We start from the raw sequence: 23,832 nt of genomic DNA, 5'->3' as shown, positions 1-23,832 counted from the left end.
CACTGATTAGAGTATGAGTGGAGTCCTCTACACAGAATCTTCACGTTCCCAGCCCTACCATTGTATATACCGACCCTCACTAAGTGGTGACCTTAGCATGTTGGTGATGGGGAGCACAATATAAAGCTATAAGAAAAATAGAGCGAATAGTGACAGTAGTGTCCTTTTTTCTGTTTTCCTTTTGGGGGAGCGCCGACTCTGACTGAAGTACTAAAGGGAAAAGCTTGAAGACAAAGGCCTTACACTCCATGACTGTGCTTCCAGACTGCACTGTCTCTCCATTATGTTGTAGCGCATTTAAATGGTTGGATTATTGTCAGTGAATAAAACTGAGATATTGATTTACACCTTCACACCTCGTGTATTATCCTAAGACCAGATTGTAGCCTCAAGGGACCTCTTTAAGGAGAAGTGAAATCCCTTACAGTAGTGTCAGAAGTGGGATATTGTCATCTGAAACAAGATGATGCAGCCAGTAACAGTACAGGACATGATAACCCAGTTAGCAGAAGGAAAGAGACACTTGCAATTGGTATTGGAGCAACAGAATCAGAATGCACAGAAAGAAAGGGAATCATGTCAAGCCGCAATGAAGGAACAGGCGATTCGCCTAACTAGCAATCAGAAAGTACAGGATACCGCCCATTTGCGACTCACAGATGCTACCTCTAATGCAAGCGTGCAGCCTAACGTTCCAGGCAGTGTACTGCAAAAGTTTCAAGAGGGCGAAGATCCCGATTTTTTCTTTACAAATTTTGAGAGGGTTGCTACTACCGCTACTTGGCCTCCTGAGAGGTGGGGTCAATATATAGCTCCATTGCTATCAGGGGAGTTACAAGCGGCCTATCAAGCTGCCAATCCCGCTGGTGTCACTCCCTACCAGGACATAAAGAAAGCCATTTTAGAAAGACTGGGATGTGACCATGAGTACTACCGCACACGGCTTAGGAAGAACAAATGGGTCATGGAGATAATCCAAGTGCGCTGTTCTATCGGGTCAGAGACTTGGGAAACCGGTGGCTCCAACCTCATTCTTCCTCAATTGAAGAAGTCAGTGAACAAATATTCCTAGAGCAGTATCTGGAGGCCTACATAGTAACACGAGAGCCTGGATAAAACAACATCCCGGACTCACTTCTCAATCTGCCATTGAATTAGCATGCGCCTACCATAGGTCTCCTGACTTCAAAGCCCCAACAGGGAGAGCTCCTATTCTTTTTCCTAAACCTACCCCAAAAACGGCAATAGAGGGAGGAGAGAAGAGATCCTTTTCTGTACCTAGACCGACCACTAAACCGTTCCCAAAAAGACGACGCTTCCTGTCCAAATGGGACCTCAATATTTCAAATGTTCAGAATGGGGACACATAGCCCGTAATTGTCCTCTAAATCATGACGGTTCAGAGCCAATGGAGGTGGGTTGGTCCCGGGGCAGAGTCCTAATAACCGGAGTCCGGAGACAAAGGTACAAGAAAGATATTAGGCTCAATGGTCGCCCTATTGAGGCTCTTTTGGGCACAGGTTGTCATCATACAGTAGTGGCCCAGGACTTGGTTCTGTTAAATTCTGTATGTGAAGGAGAGACGGTCTTAGTCTCATGTGTACATGGAGATGTTAAGTCATATCCATTAGCAGACGTATTACTTGAAATTGATGGCTATCCTCAAGTGAGAAAGGTGGGAGTAGTTCCGACACTTCCAGAAAACATTCTCCTGGGTACTGACTTATCACATTTCCATGAATATCTGACAGAGGTGTCTAAACAAGGGGCGGGATGTGGAATGGTTACAAGAAGCACCTTTTTCCAAATGAGACCATAGCTAGTCCCAGTGATAGGGAAAATAAATCAAAGAATGAAAAGAGACGAGAAAAAGCGAGATACACGCATGCCTGCCAATCTCTTGCCTCATGTTTACTTTCTTCTCCAGATGATGGAAATACTCCCGCTAGGAGTTTTCGCGCCGCTCAGAAGGATTACAGCACCCTAATGAATGCATGGAATCAAGTGCAGGAGGTCGAACCAGAGAGGGTAGGACCATAATTTTTCATAAAAAAAGGATTGTTATACAGAGTGAGTGAGGGGCAGGGTGGCAAGACAGAACAGTTAATAGTACCAGTGGCCTTTAGGGAACAAGCCTTACAGTTAGCTCACCAACAGGCGGGAGGGGGTCACTAAGGACAAGAACTGACCTTGAAGTATCTCTTAGAGAGATTTTATTGGCCAGGTGTATACCGAGAAACTGCCAAATTCTGTGCTGCTTGTCCCAAATGTCAGTTGATCAACCCCTCCAAAGACAGAAAAGTACCATTACAACCTCTACCGATTATTGATGTTCCGTTCCAAAGGGTGGGAAAGGAGCTTGTAGGCCCATTACTTCCGTCCTCTCGGGGACATCAGTATATATTGGTCCTGGTAGACTATGCCACCAGATACCCCGAAGCTGTACCTCTCACTAGTATGTCCACCTTAGCAGTAGCTCAGGCCATGGTATCTTTCTTCTCTAGAGTGGGTTTTCCCTTAAAACTTCTCACTGATCAAGGGACTCCGTTTATGGCTAAGCTGATGAAAAAGATATGTAAGCTCTTGGGGATACACCAGATTCGGACAGCTGTCTATCATCCACAGACGGACGGTCTGGTGGAAAGATACAATAAGACTATCAAAACTATCCTGAAAAAACTGATAGGAGAGACAGGAATGGACTGGGATAGGAAGCTACCCTTAGTTATGTTCACCATTAGAACTCATGAGCAAAGGTCTACAGGATTCTGTCCTTTTGAACTCCTGTTTGGAAGAAAACCCCGTACTTTATTGGAGATGGCTGCTGAACAATGGACAGAAGAGGAAGACGAGGAGAAGCCACTCCTAGGGTACATGCAAACGTTGAAGGAGACTCTAGGTACACTATGGGGCACTGTCCATCCGAATATGGAAAAAGCCCAAGCTAAACAGAAAAAGCAGTATGATTGTAACAGTCGCATGAGAGAGTTGACTGTTGGAGATAAGGTTCTAATACTTCTACCTTCCTCTGACAAGAAACTGTTAGCCCCCTGGCAAGGGCCATACACAGTGACTCAAAAAGTGGCACCTGTCTCCTATCGAGTCGCAGTACCTCATACCAACAAAATTGTACAGACCTATCACGTAAATCTTTTTAAGAAATGGGAAGAGTCCAATGAGACATCTCAAACCCAGAGTGTAGTCCAAACAGTGAATCATGTGACCATCCACAAAACATTGGATGTACCCAAGAGTCTAGGAGAGGATGAGAAGCGTGAACAACCTCTGATGGGGCCCAAACTATCTGGGGGCCAACAACGAAAGTTAGAGGAATTGTTAGGACAGTACCCGAGGCTCAGTTCAGGAAATGCAGGAAGGACCTCTTTGGTGGCACATGATATTGTTACTCCACCTGGGAAAGTGGTTAACGTGAAACCGTATAGAATACCTGAGGCTAGAAGAGAGGCAGTAGAACAAGAAATAGAGAAAATGCTCCAAGCAGGTATATTAGAACCCTCTAAGTGTAACTGGAGATCACCTATTGTGTTAGTGCCCAAACCCGATGGAAGTCTCCGCTTTTGCATAGACTTCAGACAAGTGAATGCCCACTCCGAATTCGATAACTATCCTATGCCCTGAGTGGACGAATTGATAGAGAGATTAGGAGAGGCCAGAATCATGTCCACAATTGACTTAACTAAAGGTTATTGGCAAATTCCTTTGACACCCTCTGCCCAGGAAAAGACAGCATTTTCAACACCCTTGGGTTTGTACCAATTTAAAGTTATGCCATTTGGGCTACATGGGGTTCCGGCTACTTTCCAAAGGCTTATGGACATACAAATATCACATCACAAATATGCAGTTGCTTACTTGGACGATATTGTGGTATATAGTCCAGACTGGGACTCATTTAACACACCTAAGAAACATATTTGAAACCTTAACGGAGGCAGGGTTGACTATGAACCCAAAGAAAACCACACTAGGCACCCATAAGATCAACTATTTAGGATATACTATCAGTGAAGGAACTCTGAAGCCTCAAATTAACAAGTTGGTAGCGATCCAAAGTAATCCCAGACCGACCACTAGAAAAGAGGTACGAGCCTTCTTAGGATTGGTGGGGTACTAATGGAGGTTTATCCCTCAGTTATCAGAAGTGGCCAGCCCCCTTACTGATTTGCTAAGAAACAAACCCTCTAGAGCTAGGATAGATTGGGGTCCCCCACAAGAAGAGAACTTTACAACTCTAAAGACTTTACTGTGTAGTGCTCCAGTACTGACTTGTCCCGACTACAAAAAATTGTTTGTACTGCAAACTGATGCTTCTGATAGAGGACTTGGAGCAGTACTCTCACAACCAGATTCTCAGGGTCTGCTTAGACCAGTGTTGTTCTTGAGCAGGAAACTATTCCCGAGAGAGACCAGATATGCTACAATTGAGAAAGAATGCCTCGCCATAAAGTGGGCTATGGAGTCACTGCAGTATTACTTGTTAGGACGCACTTTCTTCTTAGTCACGGATCATGCCCCACTAACTTGGTTAGCTACCAACAAGGACACCAATGCTAACATTTTACGCTGGTTCTTAGCCTTACAGCCCTTTTCCTTTCAGACTCTGCACATGCCAGGAAAATTACAGGCAATACAGACTACCTGTCCAGATTCCCTACATCAGAATGGCCCGATCGTCCATCCCAAGAAGAGAGGCAATGTAATATGAGCTGGACCGAGGCTGGGACCAGAACGAACAGGACCTCCAAGATGGCGCCCGGATGGTCGTGATCCGAAAGGGGAGTCAGCAGTGTAGTCATTGACGAGGAAGGAGACGGGACGTCGCGGGAGGCGCGCGACGGTTTGGACAGCTGCGGTGAGTTAGGGGATTGCGGAGAGGAGGACGCGAGAAAGAAGGAGCGCGAGGGAGCGAGGAGGAAGGCAACTGGAGACAGACACGGACCGGAGGAGCCCTATGGAGTAGAAGACGACGGCGGAGCGACTCAGAACAGGGAGAAAACCCCAACACACACCGCGCTTGTATCCGGTAGTCCCCCGAGGAAACAGGACACCGAGATACCCACTGCTTTGGTCCGGGGGACCGTAGCCCCAGACAAGTGACTTGGAAGGAAGGGTGGAGGAGGAGGTTGTCAGGGAAGGGCTTCTTGGGACTCTGGCACAAGTAGGAGCACTGATAAGAGTATGAGTAGAGTCCTCTACATAGAATCTTCATGTTCCCAGCCCTACCGTTGTATATACCAACCCTCACTAAGTGGTGACCTTAGCATGCTGGTGATGGGGAGCACAATATAAAGCTATAAGAACAATAGAGCGAATAGTGACAATAGTGTCCTTGTTTCTGTTTTCCTTTTGAGGGAGCGCCAGCCCTGACTGAAGTACTGAAGGGAAAAGCTAGAAGACAAAGGCCTTACACTCCATGACTGTGCTTCCAGTCTGTGCTGTTTCTCAATTATGCTGTAGCGCATTTAAATGGTTGGACTATTGTCAGTGAATAAAACTGAGATATTGATTTACACCTTCACACCTCGTGTATTATCCTAAGACCAGATTATAGACTCAAGGGACCTCTTAAAGGAGAAGAAGTGAAAACCCTTACAGTGAGATAGGTGAACTTGGTGTTATTTTTTGTTACAGTGGTGCTGATGCTGGTAGTAGTGGCAGTGATAGTAAATGTGTTGGTGATAGTAGTAGTGATGCTTATGGTAGTGATGACGATAGAAGTGGAGATGGTGTTAGTAATCATGGTGATGGTGGCAGTGATGGTGGTGGTACTAGTGGCAAGGGTGATAAAGGTGGTCATGGAGGTGTGGGAATGGTGATGATAGAGTTGGTGATGGTTGTGACACTCATGAAGGTGTGATAGTAGTGGTGGTGATAGTGATAATAGTTAATGTGGTGGTAGTAGTGGAGGCAGGAGGAGCGAAGATGATTGTAGACGAGAAACTGGCGATGACAGCAGTGATTGTGATGGTGGTAATAGTGATGTGTAGTGATGATCTGAAAGGGTTAATAGTAAAACTGTTGGTGGTAATAGTGTTGGTGATGTCAGTGTTATTAGTGGTGGTGATGGAGGTGAAAATGTTGGTATAAGTGAAAGTTATGGGTATGGTGGCAGTAGGCTATTATGTTGGTATTCGTGATAATGGTAATGATGGTGATGGTAGTGGTGATTGTGATCAAGTTGACAGTTGTAGTGGTAGGGATGGTGGTGATATCAGTAGTGTTATTGGTGTTAATAAGGATGGTAGCACTGTGATGGTGGAGATAGGAGTGATGGTGGTAGTGGCAATGGTAGAAACTGTGGCAGTGCTAATGATGCAGTTTATAATGGGTATGATGTTGTATTGGAAGTAGCTGTGATGGTGGTGAGACTGGTAGAAATGTTAATCATAGTGGCACATTAGTGGTCGTGAGGTAGTTAGAATGCCAATGGCAGTGATGGTTATAGTGGCAGTAACGATGAGCGTGGTATTAGAGGTGTCGTTGATAGTCATGGCGATGAGATAGTAGAAGTGATGGTTAGGGTCATAGTAGCAGAAATGCTAATGATATTGACAACAATAATTATGGTGGTGACGATATTTAATGCCATGAGGGTGGTGATGATGTGGGTAGTAGTGGTGGTGATGATGGAAGTAGTGGTGTTGTATTAGAGGTGCTGATAGGGATGGAAATGGCAGTGATGATGCTAGTAATGGTGGTAATAGTGAAGATGGTGGTAGTGGTGGTGTTGATAGTGGTGTTTGTGACACTAGTGGAAGTAGTGATGATAGTAGTGGGGCTATGATTAATAGCGGTGACTGATGATTTTGACAGGAGCAAAGATGGTGGTGGTAATGGTAATAGGGATGATGGCTATAGCAGGGATATGGCAGTGGCCGCAGTAACAATGGATTTGGCAAGGGTATTAGTAGTGGTAGCAGAGGATGTGATGCCATTGGTTGCAGAAGTACTGGGGTAATTGTTATGGGCATAGTAGTTGTGATGGTGGTATTTGTTTTTGTAGCATAAGTGGTGAGATTGATAGTGCTAGCAGTTGTTGAGGCAGTAGTGGTGATGGTGATAGTGGTAGAAGTGTTGACTGTGGTAACAGTACTGGTAATGTTAAGAATGAGATATTGTTCAAGGCATAATACTGATGGTCTTCTGTGTTGTGGTGTCGCGGCTGGTGTGGGGGGGGACTTGGGGTGGACTCTGGGATGGGGGTAGGGGACTACGAATACTGTGTTGGAATGTAAATGGTCTGGGAGACAGAATTAAACGGGGAGTGGTCTTGCAGTTATTGAGACGCTTGTCCCCTGATGTGGTTTTGCTTCAGGAGACGCACTTGCTGGGTAATACGTGCCACGCCATGAATAGGCGTGGCTATCGTCTCATTGCACACTCAGGTTTCACTTCTGGCTCCAGAGGGGTGGGCATTCTAATCCGGACCTCCCTCCCCCTCGCTGTTGACGACATTATACTTGATGATAGAGGGCGGTACGCCGCCATTGTGGGGCGTTGGGAGGGTAGGGTGGTTACATTATTTTCTGTCTACATACCCCCAGGTCTTCAATCTATGACCTATGCAGATCTGGGGAGAGTGATTCTGGGAGTCCCCGAGGGTTTGCTTGTTGTCGGGGGAGACTTTAATTCAGTAGTGTCTGGGATGTGTGATCGTTACCCTCCCCGAGTTCTCGCTAAGTTCCAATCCTGGCTTGGGGACTTCCTGGAGGCGCTGGGGCTGACCGATTGTTGGCGCTTACATCATCCTGGACAACAACAGTATACCTTTCACTCTGGGGCCCACGGCAGCCTTTCGAGATTGGATTATGTTTTGATGCCCTCCTCCCAGACTTCCCGTATAGGGGAGGTGAAACATCTTGCCAGGGGTATTTCGGATCATTCCCCACTGTGGTTGGTTGTGAACGCACATGGGGGTTCGGAGGGTCGTATGGCCCCGATCAACCCATGGTACCTCCGTGATCCTAAGATTAGAGCGGAACTACTTAAGACAGTTGATCAGTACTTTGCCGAAAATGTGGGGTCAGTCTCCTCTTCTGTCTCCTTGTGGGAGGCGTATAAAACTGTAATTCGGGGGCAGGCCCTCTCGTCGATTGGCAACGTTAAGAGATGTAGACGAGAGGAGGTTGTCCGTCTTGAGACTGAAATTACCGTTCTTGAGGGAGAGTTTGATGCTGGGGTCTCCCCTGAGAGGCTTCATCTGTTGGACCTAAAACAACAGGAGTACAGAGCTCTGGTGACTGATGCAGCGAAGGAGATGAGTCGTGAACAGCAGGGACGTCTGTATGATGTGGGTGATAAGGCTGGGAAGTTGCTTGCTTGGTTGGATAGGAGAGAATGCGCGAGTCGAGTGGTTCCTGTTATAGTTGACGCGAATGGTGACAGTATCACGGATCCTGCTGGGATTGTTGAGAGGTTCGCCGATTATTTTCGGGACGTGTACTCCCCTGTGTCTGATAGACCGGAGCAGGACTCTCACATGCTTTTACGCGATATTTCGCTACCATGCTTGTCTGATTCTGAGAGGGACCTGCTGGAAGCTCCGCCCACGGCGGATGAGGTTGCGACCGCTATCCGTTCGATCCGCTCCGGGAAGGCCTCGGGCCCTAATGGACTCCCTATAGAACTTTACAAGCTCCGTCCGGATGTGCTGGCACCATATATGCGATCTATGTTTTTGGAATCACTGGCGGAAGGGTTTCTTCCTCCTGACCAGAGATTGGCTTCCATAGTGGTTATTCATAAAGAGGGTAAGCCACGTGACCGCTGCGAATCATACAGGCCTATTTCCCTAATAAATGCTGAACCCAAGATCCTGGCCAAAGTTCTTGCTAATCGTCTGGTGGCTGTTATAGGCGATCTGGTTCATCCGGACCAGTCCGGATTTATTCCACATCGCAATACGGCACTTAATCTTCGGCGCTTGCATGGTGTCCTCGCGCGAGCGGGGACATTGAAAGAGTCGGCCATCTTGGCGTCTTTGGACGCCACCATGGCGTTTGACACGATTGAATGGCCCTATCTTTGGGCGGTCCTTTCCAAATTCGGGTTTGGGCCCACCTTTATCCGTTGGGTTCGATTGCTTTATGCAGCTCCCTTAGCCCAGGTAGTGGTGAATGGACGTGTCTCGGCCTCCTTTGCTCTTGGTAGAGGTACGCGCCAGGGCTGTCCGTTGTCCCCACTTTTGTTTGCCCTTGCTTTAGAGCCACTGGCGGCTTGGCTGCGATGGGAACCATCCATGAAGGGCATTCGATGGTCTCCGGAATTTGAAGACCGTGTATCTCTGTATGCAGATGATATCCTTTTGTACCTCACATCGCCCCGAAAGTCGTTAATCGTCCTTTTCGACGTTTTGACTTCGTTCCGTAAAAATTCCGGCTTAGTTATAAATTGGTCTAAATCTTGCGTTTATGTTCTTTCCGGTGATACTCCTCTCCTGCCCCGTGATTGTCCTATTCCGGTGGTATTAGATGGTTTCAAATATTTGGGAATCTTTGTCACCTTGGACCCCACACTTCGGTATGAGCGCAATCTGCTGCCCCCTCTCAGACGCCTTCGGGCGGATGTCGGGACTTGGAGCAGACTCCCCCTTTCTCCCTTGGGACGGGCTGCGTTGTTTAAGATGATGTCGCTCCCCCGATTCCTTTATGCGCTTCAAAACACGCTTGATGTAGTGCCAGCGAATTATTTGCGTGAGATTGAGAGTCTACAGCGGCAATTGTTATGGGGGGGCCGTCCTCGCATAGCCCTCTCGAAGCTTACTCTCCCTTGGTACGATGGCGGCATCGCTCTCCCGGACATTCGTCGCTATTACTGGGCCTCTCAATTGGGGGCCATCAACCATGGCACCTACACTCCCCCACTAAACCCGGCTTTTGCGATGGACAGATGGTTGCTACCCGGTGGGGACTACAATAGGGCTCTATAAGCGAAATCGGCTGGCGAGCCTCTTACGGGCCCCACCAAAACAGCAGTGCAGGAGTGGCGTAGAGCTACGGCGGCCACGGGATGGGCTGACAGGCCGACCCGGGCTACCCCACTATATGCTTCAGATAAACTGGGCTCCCTTTGGCAATCAAAGGGATTTGATCGGTGGGACATGATCGGGATCAGTAGGGTAGACGACGTATGGATCAAGGGCAGGGTCAAGACGTTTGAGGAATTGAAAGTTGAGTATGGGCTGAATGATAAGGAATTTTTCAGATATGCGCAAGTCCGCCATGCGGTCTTGTCTGTTTTTCCACTAGGCTCGGACGTGCCGGAGGCGTCCCCGCTCGAGGATCGGATTCTGGATGGCCACGTTCCTGATAGCACGATTTCGCTAATTTATAAAAAGTTGATAAACACCAGGACTGATCTACTAGATAGTCTTCGAGGGTTGTGGACCAGTGATGGTCTAGAACTCGATGATGAGGACTGGCAGTCCGCTCTTTCTTCCTCGAAGGAAGTGGCTATCCCGGCACGTCTTCGGTTCGTTCAACTGAAAATTTTGCATAGGGTGTATGTGACTGGCCCACGTCTGGTTCGAATGGGATTTTCGATGGATGGCTTGTGCAGGCGCGGATGCGGTATGGTGGCTACGTTCCTTCATATTATTTGGGAATGCCCTGCTGTGCTACGTTATTGGAACCGCGTGCATGAAGTAATGAGTGAGGTCACGGGAGTGCGATTAATGCCTGAAGCGCGAAGATGCTTGTTGAACGTCTGGGAGCCGAATGACTACAATCAAGCGCAGCTCCGTTGGGCGACCTTGGGTAACATGGTGGCCAAGCGTGATATTGCCCAATTGTGGGGCGCTCAGAGGCCTCCGACACTTCTGGGGTGGACACAAAACATGGATTGGTGCATGTTTCGAGAAAAAACTGTGTATGTTTCCCGTGGCAGACCAGGCAAGTGGGGGAAAGTGTGGACCCAATGGAACGCATACCGTGGAGATATATGTACTCCCCCATTGTCGGCATTTGATGATGATTTGTCTTCCTCCCAACCTGACATTTCCTCCGCAGGAATATAGTTGTGTTGTATATATTTTGGTCTCCTTCCCCCCCTCTCTCCTCCCCCCCCCACTTATTGATTGCACTACCGCTTGATTCTCTATGTACCCCCCCCCACAGACCACGTGATGACCCGTTTTAATGTACTGCCTTGTTTTGTATTGTTTTTTTGTTTTCTTGTTTTAAAATTAATAAAAAGTTTTCAACAAAAAAAAAGAATGAGATATTGTGGGTGATTGTTGTGACTGCGAGGCTAGTGATAGCAGTAATGGTGATGACAGTAGTAGCAGTGGTGACAGTAGGAGGGTGTTGGTGGTGAAAGTAGTGGTTGTAAATGAGATGTAGGAGACAGCAGTGGTGAATCGATGGTGGTGCTAGTGAAGATGGTAGTGGTAATACTAATAGTTTGTAGCCATAGTGGCAATGATACAGAAAGGTGGGTGGCGATGATGGTGGTGTTCACAATGATGATGGTTGTGGCAATGGTGATAATGGTTTAAGTGCTGATTATAGTGATGGCAGTAAAAGTGGTTATGGTGGTTGTGAACAGTGGTGGTGGCAAAGACGGTGGTGCCAGCAGTGGTGATGTATAGATGGTGGTGAAAGAAATGGTGTTGGCGGTGATAGTCATGATGGAGGTGATGGTTGTAGTGGTAATGGTGAAAGGAGAGGGGGTGGTGGTAGAGTTGGTAATGACAGTAGTGGTGGTTATGATAGTGATGGTTGTGATGTGGTGAGATAATAGTGGCACTCGTTTAAGAGGTTATAATAATTGAGATGTTGGCGGGGTAGTGATTGTGGTGATTGTTGCTGATGGTGGTGGAGGTAGTAGTTGTGGTAATAGTGGCTATGATGTAAGAGTGCAGATGATAGTGAGGATACTATTGGAAGTAATTGTAGTGTGATGTTGGTAGTGGTGGTGAAGATGTTAGTACTAGTATTGATGCTGTCATTGGTGCTGGTCAAATCAGTGGTAATAGTACAGATGGCAATAGTGGTGACTGTGGTGGTGTTGATAGTGTTCATAGTTTCAATAGTGGTGGAAATGGCAATGATAGTTACAGCGGTGTTGACAGAAGGGGTGTCATTGGTGAAAGTAGAGTGAAGGAGGTGACATGGGTAATAATACTGGTGATGAAAGTGGTGGTAGTAGTAGTGGTGATGGTGGTGATAGTGGAATTAGTGGTGCAGATAGCGGTAGTATTGATGGTGTTGTTGAAAAATAACAGGGTGGAGATAGAGGCAGAAATGTTGAAGGAGGTGATCACATTAGTGGTGGGGATGATAAAGTATTGGCAGTGATGATGGTGGTAGTAATACGGTTGGTACTTGTAGTGATGTGGTAGTACTAGTGGTGTTGCTAGTGATGATGAAAGTGGTGGTGATAAAGGCAGTAGTGGTGATGGTGTTGATAGTATTGGTAATAGTGTGAAGGGGAGCACGATAGTGGGGATATTTGTCATGTAAATAGTGGTGAATATGTTGATAGTTATGGTGGTAGTGGTAGTGGTGGTGCTGATTGGGCAAAATATAGTATTGATGGCAGTGGTAGTAGTGAAGATGTTGGCAGTGATGATGGCGGCAATAGTGGTCACAGAAATGATAGTAAATGTAATGCTGGTGATAGTGGTTATGGAGGTGTGTTGGAGATAGTGGTGATAGTAATGGTGGTAGGCGTTGTGGTAATAGTGGCTAGAGTGGCAGTAGTTGTGATGGTGATAGTATTTGTTATAGTTACAGTGATGAAGTGGTGATAATGGTAGCACTTGTGAAGGTGGTGCTATTATGAGCTGTAGTGGTGGTGAGATGCAGGAGATGATGGTGATGATAGTGATACATATGATGGTGGTAGCAGTGATGATGATGGTGTGACAATGGTGCTGATGTGGTTGATATTGGTTGTAAAGGTAGTGGTAAAAGTAGCAGAACTTATGGTGACATTGATGGTGGTGACATTGACGAAGGTGGTGATAGAGGAAGTAATAATGGAGATGGTGGCAGCAGTGGTGTGGGTAGTGATAGTATCAGTAGTGGGGATGGGTAAATAGTATCTATGCCAAAGGTGGGAAGAATACTGTTGTGTTATATTGGTAATAATGAGAGTGGTGGTTAAGGTGATGATAGTTGTAATGGTGGTAGTAGTAGTGAAGGCGTAGACAGAGGTGTTGATAGTGGTTGTAGGGGCAATGGTGAAGGAAATAGTAGTCATGATAATACTGGTGTTGATCGTGATGGATATGGTGATAGGTGTGATGATAGTGTTAGTAGTGTTGGTGGTGAAAGTGGCATTGATGCTGGTAGTGTTGGTGATGTTAGTAAAGGTGATGTTGGCAGTGGTGGAGGTTTGGTCAGTAGTGGGGATTATGGTAGTGCTAGAAGTGTTGATGGAGGTGACAGTATTATTGATGGTAAGACAATAGAAGTGTTGAGTGTGATGATAGTGGTAGAGTAGTGTGGATGATAATTGTAACAGTGGTAGTAATGTTCGTGAAAAGCAAAGATAGTACAGGTTGGGAAGAAGTTACTGATTGCAGCAGCGGTGATGGTGGGGCTATAGGATAGTGATGGTGCAGATAGTAACAATAATGACGCTGGAGGCAATAGTGGTAGTAGTGATGATGGTGGTAGTGGATAGTGGCGTGGCAATGCTGGTGGCAGTGTGGTGGTGAGATGATGGTGCTTGGTAGTAGTGCTGGTGATGGCAGTAGTGGTTTCCGTAGTAGTAGTGACTCTGGTGGGAGTAGTCACGGTTTTGCTGATAGTGGTGATGGTGGTAGTAGAGGTAATGCCAATGGTAGTATTAATGAGGATGTTGGTAGAGACTGTAGTAATAATTGTGGCAATGGTTTGATAACGTTGCTGATGATGCTGACAAGGGTGGTGAAAGTGATGGTGGTCGTGATGGAGTTGACAGTAGTGGTGACTGAGGTGGTGGTAGTGATACATGATGGTGGTCATAGCAGTAGTGAAGTGAGAGAAAGAAGATGATGGCGATGGTGTTAATGGTAGTAGAGACATTTTGGTTATAGTAGAGCTATTATTCATAGTGGTAATGTGGAAGTAGCCATGGAGGAAGATGTGATGAAGGTAGTTATGGTGACTGTGATGTTGCTTGAGGTGGGGATGATAGTGATGTTTAGAGAATTAAAAGGTGGTCTTTAAGCTTGGAATAACATTGTAGTGGTGATAGTAGTGAAACTGTTAAGGTGTAGGTGATGGTGGTGCTAGTAATGGTGATGATAGTGAGTGTAGTGTGACAGTGATAGTGCTGGTGATGATGTTAGTACTAGTGGTCGGAGTACTGTTGATGTAGGAGTCGCACTGGTAGTAATAGTGGGCATGATGATGAAGGTGGTAGTAGGTTATGAATTTTGGTAGTGTTTATAGTAAATGTAATGTATGAAGATAGTGTTTGTGACAGTGGATTTAATGGTGATGGAGTGATGGTGGTGAAAGTGATAAAGGCGATAGTTGTGGTGTTGATTTTCATGATATTGATATTGAAGATGGTCTTTTAGATGTATCACACAACAAGACCAAAACGTCGACCGACATACCCATTTTTATCAATAAAATAATATCGTTATACAGAAATGTTTTACTTAACATTAAAGAAAAACTTATTATTGTAAATAGGCATCAGAAATGAGTAATATACAAAATTGACTAGTAGATATTTTTCATTTTAAAGATTGTCAATCTCTGTCATTTCTGTATATGTGAATACTGTTTTCTATCCTTTAATTTGATTCATTGAATTATAAACTTCTACAAAAAAAGAATACACCCACTGTTTACTTATTTCTAATGTATTCACTCTCGATTTTAGAAATTAATTTACATATTTCATGTGTTTGCGGCCACTACTTCGGGCACTCCTAAGTGATATTGTTAAACATTGTTTCAATTAATCGAAAATAAAATCCCTTGTAGGCACTTTTACTAGAAAAAACTTTTAGAAAGGTGGTCTTCCTACCTGAACTGTTTTGTGCCTGCAGCCTGTTCTGGGGTCACATTAATGTGTGTAGTTGGACTTTGTTTATTCCTTTCAGACAGTCATACAATAGAGGGAATAGGTGTGCTTGGATGGGCCTTCACTGTCAGGATGGGGGCGGAGCTGGGCCCATCCCTCCTTGCAAATGAATAGGCTGTCGCCTACCTTTACACAAAGGACTTGGCACCACTTCATTGTTTAGGCAGCCAGTCTGGAGCCTGGGCCGGGAATGCAGGTAACTCCAAGCACTTCAAGGGAAACTCTTCCCAATTCAAAGAAATTATTTGATATACACATAGGACCCTCAAAAACCCTCTTTAGCTCACTTTCTGGACCTGTAGAAGGACTGAGGACTCTCCGAGGACTGTCTGCTGATGTATACTTCAGAAAACTGCTTTGCTGCACCTGGAAGGACAACTCTACTGCCTGAAGCCTGCCTTGAACCTTCAGAGCATGCCCTGCTGCTTACGCCCTGTGCCATCCCTTGAACCCAGGACTACAAGAGTGAACCCAAGGGCTAATTGGCTGGCCTCATGATCAGAGCCTCTGCAACTTAAAATTCATCCTGAAACTGCACCTGGACCCAGCCTGAATGACTCTCGTTCCTCCAAGGGTCCCCTGGAGAGCTGAAGGTTTCCATAACACAAGACCTGGTGCCCAGTTATGTGGTGGGAGATAACATAGCCAAATGGCTTTATGCCTATTAGGTAGCCCTGAGGATGCACATGGTCCCAGATATATATTGGGGCTAGCCTACAGTGGCGAGGGGAACACTTCTTACACTTGAGGTGGGTGACCATACCAAGTGCATCCCCATAAAAGCCATACTAGTCTCCCACTTTTGGCTGCTGATTGAGAAGTACCATAAGAGATTTAGGGATTGCCACAAACTCCCAAACCAGTCTTAGGTGGATTACTTAGACCATTCCAACAAGGCACTGAATGGTGGAGTGCGAGGCCGCAAAGTTGACACATATATTGGGTTGTACAATTTATTTTTGAGGGAGCATATGCTCAAAACTTGTTTTTACAGTGCCGCACTAGCACATAGTGGATAGTAAGTTCACAGACCCCATGGAGCTCGATAAGGAGGCACAGTTCTGGACCAGCACCAGAGGGCTTGAGAATGAACCTGGAAGTGACCCCAAGAAGAGTGGTTCAAGTTCCCCCCAGCAGAGTGAGGGGGAGGTCAAGGAAGACACAGACAAGTCCATGAGTAATATGGGAGTAAAGTGCTCCTATGCCCCTTCTGAAAAACAGATGAGGAGAAGGGTTGCCCATGAGTTAGTTTGGTTGCCCAGGAGTGTGTAGACAAAGAGATCCAATTGAATTCAGAGGCGCATGGAATTGGCAAGGGCCTCTTCAGTAAAAGGGCCATTTCCATGTTCTATTACCTAAGTAGAGAAGCCTATCAATGTCTTTATTGTTCTCCCCTGGCTTCTAGCTGTAGAGGGGTGTGTTGGACTTGGCCCTCTCTACAGAGTCACCCCCAAACATTTTGCCTTCACTCTCCTGCTTTCTGAACCATATTTTGTTGGTTTTCAGGACCCTGCTCACTTTGCCTCTGCTGAAAAATGTTAAAGTGATTATGCTCCTTCCTTTAAACATGGTGAAACTCAGGGAGGTCCCAAAGTGACGCTTGAAGATATAATGGAGGCCCTCAGCAAGGTACAAACAACGGTAGGATCTATCTCAACTGATGTCACGTTCCTGAGAGCCGATTTTCTGAAAATGCCTGCTAGGGTGACGGAGGTGGAGCAGGTAACGACCACCCTGTCCAAAGATTCAGCAACCCTGATAAAGAAGGTAGCACGCTTAGAGACAGAAAATAAGCGTATGACAGAGAAACTGGATGATCAGGAAGGTCGCTCCCGTTGCAATAATGTGCGCATTACGGGCCTTCCGGAATCGAAGACCTCATAAAAACGCGCCTACAGCCTAAGGGGCTCTCGGCATTCTTTTCGGTGGAGAGGGCGCATAGAGTGCCGGGTGGTAGACCAAAACCGGGGGTCCCTCCGCGTCCTGTATTGGCCCGCATCTTCAATTTCCGCGACCGAGATGCCATTCTCCAGACGGCCAGAGTGGCACCACCCATCCGTGTGCAGAACTCTCAGATTTCATTCTTTCCAGATTACATGGCGGCTGTCTCGTCACGTCGCAGAAGCTTCCTTGAGGTCAAGAATGAGCTGAGAACCCGCGCACTGCCATACTCCATGCTTTTCCCTGCGAGGCTCTGGGTAATAGCTGAGGACAAAACCTGGTTCTTCGATACGCCGGAGGAAGCGACTACCTGGCTGGAGGGTTGGCGGACAGCAGGTAAGCCTGGAAAGACACAGAAGGGTCGAAGACGTCAAGTACGAGAGGGAGACCCAGAGGCCGTGGAGCAGGAGGGAGTGGATGAGGAACAATCGCAGAAAGAATCGGGAGATTGAACACTTTTCACTAATGATGCCTCCATATGGGGCAGTTAGACTCAGTTAGCCTTTTCTTGGCCCACTCAAGCACGGTAACAGTGTTAACTTCACCTTGCTTTAATGACGGTGATGCTAATGTTGATAGATCAAGACTCTGGGACTAGGGGATTGAATGGTCTTCCTCGGACTTCCCACCCCAGCACATGCAAGTAAAGTTTTGGGAACGGGGATTTAAGCACTCTGCTAAGTTGGGGTGGCGGGCAGTTTTGGGTCCGCGTGGCAGGGAGGCAGGGAGGGGGGTGGAGGGGATGGGATTGTTTCTTAGTTCGTTGAATTTATTGTATGTATTAGTTTTGTGCGACGATGAGTATGCAGTGCTAGCGTTCACAGGAACACACTGGTGTTCCAATTTGTCACACACCACTGAGACTACTGGACTGATTGGTTACCACCATGGGGGACGAAATTCAGAGTGACATAGCGGGAGGGCCCACCACAATGATACCATCCCTCAGGGTGCTCACATGGAACGTACGTGGACTGGGTGACAAGATCAAACGCGGTTTAGTCCTACAATATATTAAAAAAGAAAGCCCAGCAGTAATATTGCTGCAAGAGACACATCTTGTGGGTACGTCCACAAAAGCAATGGATAGATGGGGGTATAAAAATTGTGATGCACTCTGAATTCACGTCCAGCTCTAGAGGGGTAGGCATATTGATAAAAAAGCAATTTCCCCTAATAATAAAACAAGTTAAGTCTGAAAACACAGGAAGATTTGCTGCCATACAAGCGCAATGGGAGGGGAGACCCTTAAATATAATCTCAGTTTACATTCCTCCCAGATCTCAGTGCGTTCTTGCTGGGGTTACCGTTTGGTGAGTTGCTTTTAGGTGGGGACCTCAACGGGGTGGCAAGTGACTCCCTGGACAGATTTCCTCCAAGACAGGTTCCAACCGACGTGTCAAGGTTACAGAGTTTCATTGAGGCGCTGGGATTGGTAGATATATGGAGGAAATACCACCCCAGAGAACGCCAATACACCTACTACTCTAATGTGCATAATAGCCTTTCAAGAATAAATTACTTTCTGGGATTGACGGGTGGCCTTCCACAGGTGGACAATGTAGAGATCAAACCACGGGGTATCTCAGATCATTCCCCATTAATTCTCACGTACACCACTCACCAACAGCAGCGGAGGTGGATCTACCCAATACGCCACGGCTACCTCCAAATACGCAAGATTAGGAAGGAAATCCGGAAAGGGATGAAAAATTACTTTCAAGAAAATGAAGGATCAGTTGCCTCCCCCACTGTTTTGTGGGAAGCCTTTAAAACAGTAATCAGAGGACAAGCTCTAGCGTCCATAGCTGCGCACAAGCGGGAGGGGCAAATGGAATTGCGAACTCTAGAGTCTGAATTGACCATAGCGGACGCACAGCACAATCAGGACCCAACCCACGACTCGGCCCATACCGTATATCTTGCACAGCAACGTCATAAAGAGCATCTGACAGAACTAACCAGACAGCAATTAAGGTCCACGCGACACAAAATATACGAAATTGGCGACAAGGCAGGAAAACTGTTGGCATGGCTAGATAAACGGGAAAAGGACGACAGATGGATAGCACAGCTAGACACCGGGGGGGACAGTCCATCGACGGACCCACGGATAATAGTGCAAACACTGGCGCGGCACTTCCAGGCAGTATATGCCTCGAACTCTGACATTTCAGAAGATGAGGCCATGACTTAAATAAAAGACCTTGCCATGCCCAAGCTGTCTCCAGAAGAAGCGCAGATGCTGGAGACTGATCCGACTGTAGAAGAAATACAGGTAGCCATCCGGGCACTTCAACTGGGCAAAGCGGTGGGGCCAAACGGTGTGTCGATTGAGTTGTATATAAAAATGACAGATACCATTGCGCCCCATTTGCTAAACATGTACACAGACAGTTTGCAGGCGGGGGAACTGCCACTGGACCAACGCACGGCCACCATAGTGACTATCTTAAAGCCCGGAAAACCGGCAGATGTCTGTGCCTCGTATAGGCCTATCTCTCTTATTAACGCTGAAGCTAAAATACTCGCGAAAATGCTAGCGCTCCGATTGACACCACATCTGACAAACCTCATACATCCAGACCAGTCCGGATTTATGCCGGGCAGGAGTACAGCGATGAATCTTAGAAGGCTGCATGGAGTACTCGCACGCTCAGCATACTTACAGGAGCCGGCGGTGGTGCTGTCTTTGGATGCACATATGGCATTCGATATGGTGCACTGGCCCTTTTTATTCGCAACATTGCGCCACTTGGGATTTGGTCCGAAGTTTTGCTCTTGGGTCCGGCTGCTATATACCAAACTTATGGCACACGTGGCCGCGAACGGCCATACGTCGGTGGACTTTCCTCTGGAAAGAGGTACGCACCAAGGCTACCCTCTCTCGCCACTACTATTCGCCCTGGTGCTGGAGCCGCTTGCGGCATGGGTAAGGTGGGAACCAACGATAAAAGGTCTCAAGTGGATGGACACTTGGGAAGACCGCATCTCACTTTATGCTAACGACATCCTGCTATATCTGTCCTTCCCCGCGCGCTCCATCAACGCCCTTCTAGATGTTTATACAGCATATGGTCGGGCATCAGGATACACTAATAATTGGTCAAAGTCTACCATGTACGTACTGCGCGGCCCACCACTGCGTCTCCCTGCTAGATGCCTGCTGCAAGTGACGGTACACTCGTTTAAATACCTAGGGATACACATCACAACCGACCCGGGAATCTTTTACGACAAGAATCTTCAGCCGCTACTCGACCGTCTCAAACGAGACGTACGTCACTGGGAGGCGCTGCCGATAACCTTATTGGGGAAGGCAGCGCTTTTAAAAATGATGGCTCTGCCTCGCTTTTTATATATTCTCGAAAACACACCATATACAGTAACACCCTCCTATTTCAGGGCGATTGCAGCGCAGGTATCTAAATTACTATGGAACAATAAACCGGCTCGTATTGCACAGACAAAACTGGTACGCAGCTGGTATGATGGGGGAATAGCACTCCCTGATGTACAACTTTATTATTGGGCAGCGCAACTGAAGGTGATTAACCAGTGGGTTCACTTTCCACGCTCAGACCCGACACTGCAGGCAGATAGAGCACAATTGTGCATGGAGGATATGTTGGCTCCACTTTATGAAAGAAAATTGGTGGGGATGCGGTTTGGACCACTCCAGCATACCCTTGGTCTGTGGCATGCGGCTCAGGCGAGACTAGGATGGCGAGGCGTTATAACCCAACTCGCACCATTATGGGACACGAAACGACTGGGTAAACTCAGACAAAGCAAGGGTTTCGACCAGTGGGACGCCATTGGGATATCGACTGCAGGCGACCAGTGGAGTAAAGGAGAGGTGATCTCCTTCGAGCAGCTACGACAAACATATGGGATGGCCCCCTCGGAACGATTCAGGTACACACAAATACGGCATGCCCTAATGGCAGTGCTACCGGCAGGTTTGAAGGTCCCGGAAGCGTCCCCGTTGGAAGACAGACTCTTAACGGACTACATGCCGAAGAGGGCGACATCTCTCACCTACCGCAAACTCATAAATAACCTACCTGACCCAATGGGACCCCTAAGGGATAAATGGACCCATGATCTTGGCGACATGAATGACACAGAGTGGCAGGAGGCGCTAGAATCCCCGAGGGAGATGGGTATACCCTCGAGACTTAGGCTGGTGCAATTACGCATACTACATAGCTCCTATTACACTAGACACACCTGCATAAGATAGGGAGGGTGGAGCATCCCTATTGCCTGAGGGGCTGTGGAGAAGAGGGTAGCTTTTACCATACCTTATGGGACAGCCCCAGGATAGCCCAATACTGGGCTAAAGTGATGCGGACCATTTCACAGGTAGAGGGGGTCTCACTACTACCGGAACCTAAGCGCTGCTTATTAAATATCTGGGAGTCTAACGACCTCACGCGCATCGGGCAATGCTGGGTTACACTGGGCATGATGATTGCCAGAAGAAATATAGCACAGAGATGGGGGGGATGGAGGTACCAACCCTAGTGGCATGGAGCAGGGACATGGATGCAGCCATGATTGCGGAGAGAGTGATATATCGTAACAGGGGTTGCCCTAAAAAATTGAATTGTGGGGGGCGTGGAATAAGTACGGGGTGAGCCTTATGATCCTCTATCAGACCAAGAAGATAGTGAATCGGAGTCAGAGGAGGTCTAGTGCCCCGAGACAACATAAAGACTGGGGGGTCTCAGTTATTATACGAATGTATAGTTTGGAACAGGATCAAATTACAAAGATATACTTTAACGCTGTGGGATACTGTACTGCATGTTTTTGTCGTATGTTTGTAAAATGTATGATTTACAAGAAAAGAAATAAAAAGTTTTTTTTTTTAAAACATGGTGAAACTGGCTTACGCCCATTTTGCACATTTAATTTACTTGCTAGTCCCTAGTAAAGGGCTCACACCCTCCTTCACCACCAACACAATTTCTCACAGTGGTGTTAGAAGTTAAGATGTTTCAAATGGCGGTGTTGATGGCACTGATGAGGATGTTAGTAGTGGTGATGGTGGTGACATGGGTAGTAGTGATGATGTGGAGACAGTGGGTATGGTGGTGGGGACAAGGGTGGTACTGTTCACAGTAGTGGAGGCTGTGAAAGTAGAGGTCATTGAAACAGTGGTGTTGATTGTAGTTTTGATATTGGATATGTGATAGCGGTGGTGGTTGCAGTCAGAGTGGTGGTCATGGTGGTGAAAGTAGTGATGGTGATAGTCATGATTGTGGCAGTAGTGGTGATGGTGATAATAGTGTTGGTCATAATGGTGGTGATGGTAGTAGTTGTGGAGATGATAGTGTTGGTGGAGGAGACTGTGGTACCAGTAGTGACAATAGTGGTAGTGATTGTGTTGAAAATCTGTTTGTGGTGATGCTGGACAAATATAGTATTTCAGCATTAAAAGTGCTACAGGTACTTATGTTGATGACGGGGGTAATAGCAGTGGTGATTCTGTGAAGTTGGTGGGAATAGTAGGGGAAGTAGTAGTGGTTGTGACAGGTCATAGTCGAGATGATGGTGGTGATTGATGTCTTGATGGTGCAAGTAGTGGTGTTCATGTCAGTAGTAGTGTTGATGATGATAGTAAGTGTGGTGGTGATAATGGATGTGATGGTGGTTGTGGTTTTGACAGTGGTGGCAGTAAGGATTTACTGATAATGAAAGAAGTGTTCATGTTGGTGATAGTGTTATTAGTGGTGATGCTGTGATAGCAATGTGATAGTGGTTGTCATGGTGGAGGAGTCATGATGACAATGACGAAGTGATAGCTGCGATGATGGCAGTAGGAGAGATGGATGTGATGGTGATAGCAAAGGTAGTGAAAGAGTGGTAACAGTGGTGGTGACAGGGGTAGTAGTTGTAATAGCATGATGCTGGTGATAATGGTGGTGGCTTGGATTACGGCATATTATTTTTCTCAAAATTCTGTTTAGGCATAACCATGTGTCCTAGAGCAAGGACACCGTCAACCCATCACTATGAAGAATTCATTAACAAGTATGCATATCACTTATCTTGAAACATTTAGAGGAATACCCAATATTCCTCAATCATGCCAGAATAACCTGAGCTCACCTACAAAATCTGTAAGTTTCACCTCCTGGGCAGGCTTTAAAATTCCTTGAAGTACCAGCTCCTCGTACAGGGAATCCAGGGTGCTGAGAAATGAGAGACATGTTAAAAATTAAAACAAATTGAAGAACCAGGGGTTGAAAACTTGCAACTAAACCTACCCAAGAAGGAGTCAGACCATAAATAAAAAAATATGAGAGAGCCTGAAGTATTATTTCTCAAAGAAAACCAGGAAATGGCGTTTATGCATATAACTGTATCTGAGAGCAGGTCATGGCAGAAATCCCATTCTACTCAAAGTATAAAGAATATTTTACCATTGCTGGATTTTAAATTATGCCCCATGACACTACACAGCAAAAACCCATGGGGTGCTGTGTGCCTCACGAGGTAGTGTGACTTTTGAAGAGCATATGGAATTCTGTTGCATAAGCCTGAAGGCAAGCATTCCTTACATGTATACAAAGCAGCAGCAAACAGACATGGGGTCAGGGCACGAGGCCAGAGTATGGTACAAGAATAAGCATGCAAACGTAAAGTCACTATGATCGCTTGAAACCGTTGGACATCCAAGTACTGCAGTAGGAGGCAAGGGTTAACTTCAGATGCAGTAGACTGAGGCAGTGAAACTGTTTCTATAATGAGAGGAATCCAGGCAGATGACTACAGTGTCACTACTAGGGACCACCTAATAGCCCATAGGGTCATCAAATATCAACTCTTTCT

General features: G+C 46.6%; 1 protein-coding gene across 3 annotated transcripts in view; it reads right to left on the bottom strand.

Annotated features, from left to right (window-relative positions):
- Positions 1-23,832, bottom strand: part of LOC144768886 (dynein regulatory complex protein 11-like) — a 743,718-nt gene that overhangs the window by 390,471 nt on the left and 329,415 nt on the right. For all 3 annotated transcript variants that reach the window (XM_078652900.1, XM_078652898.1, XM_078652899.1), the window contains one exon: positions 23,110-23,192. In XM_078652900.1, coding sequence (XP_078509026.1) covers positions 23,110-23,192 — 83 coding nt within the window. The remainder of the gene's footprint in view (positions 1-23,109; positions 23,193-23,832) is intronic.

Source organism: Lissotriton helveticus, chromosome 7, assembly GCF_964261635.1.
Source record: "Lissotriton helveticus chromosome 7, aLisHel1.1, whole genome shotgun sequence".
NCBI classification, from domain to species: Eukaryota; Metazoa; Chordata; class Amphibia; order Caudata; family Salamandridae; genus Lissotriton; species Lissotriton helveticus.
This window is presented reverse-complemented; position numbering and strand designations above follow the sequence as displayed.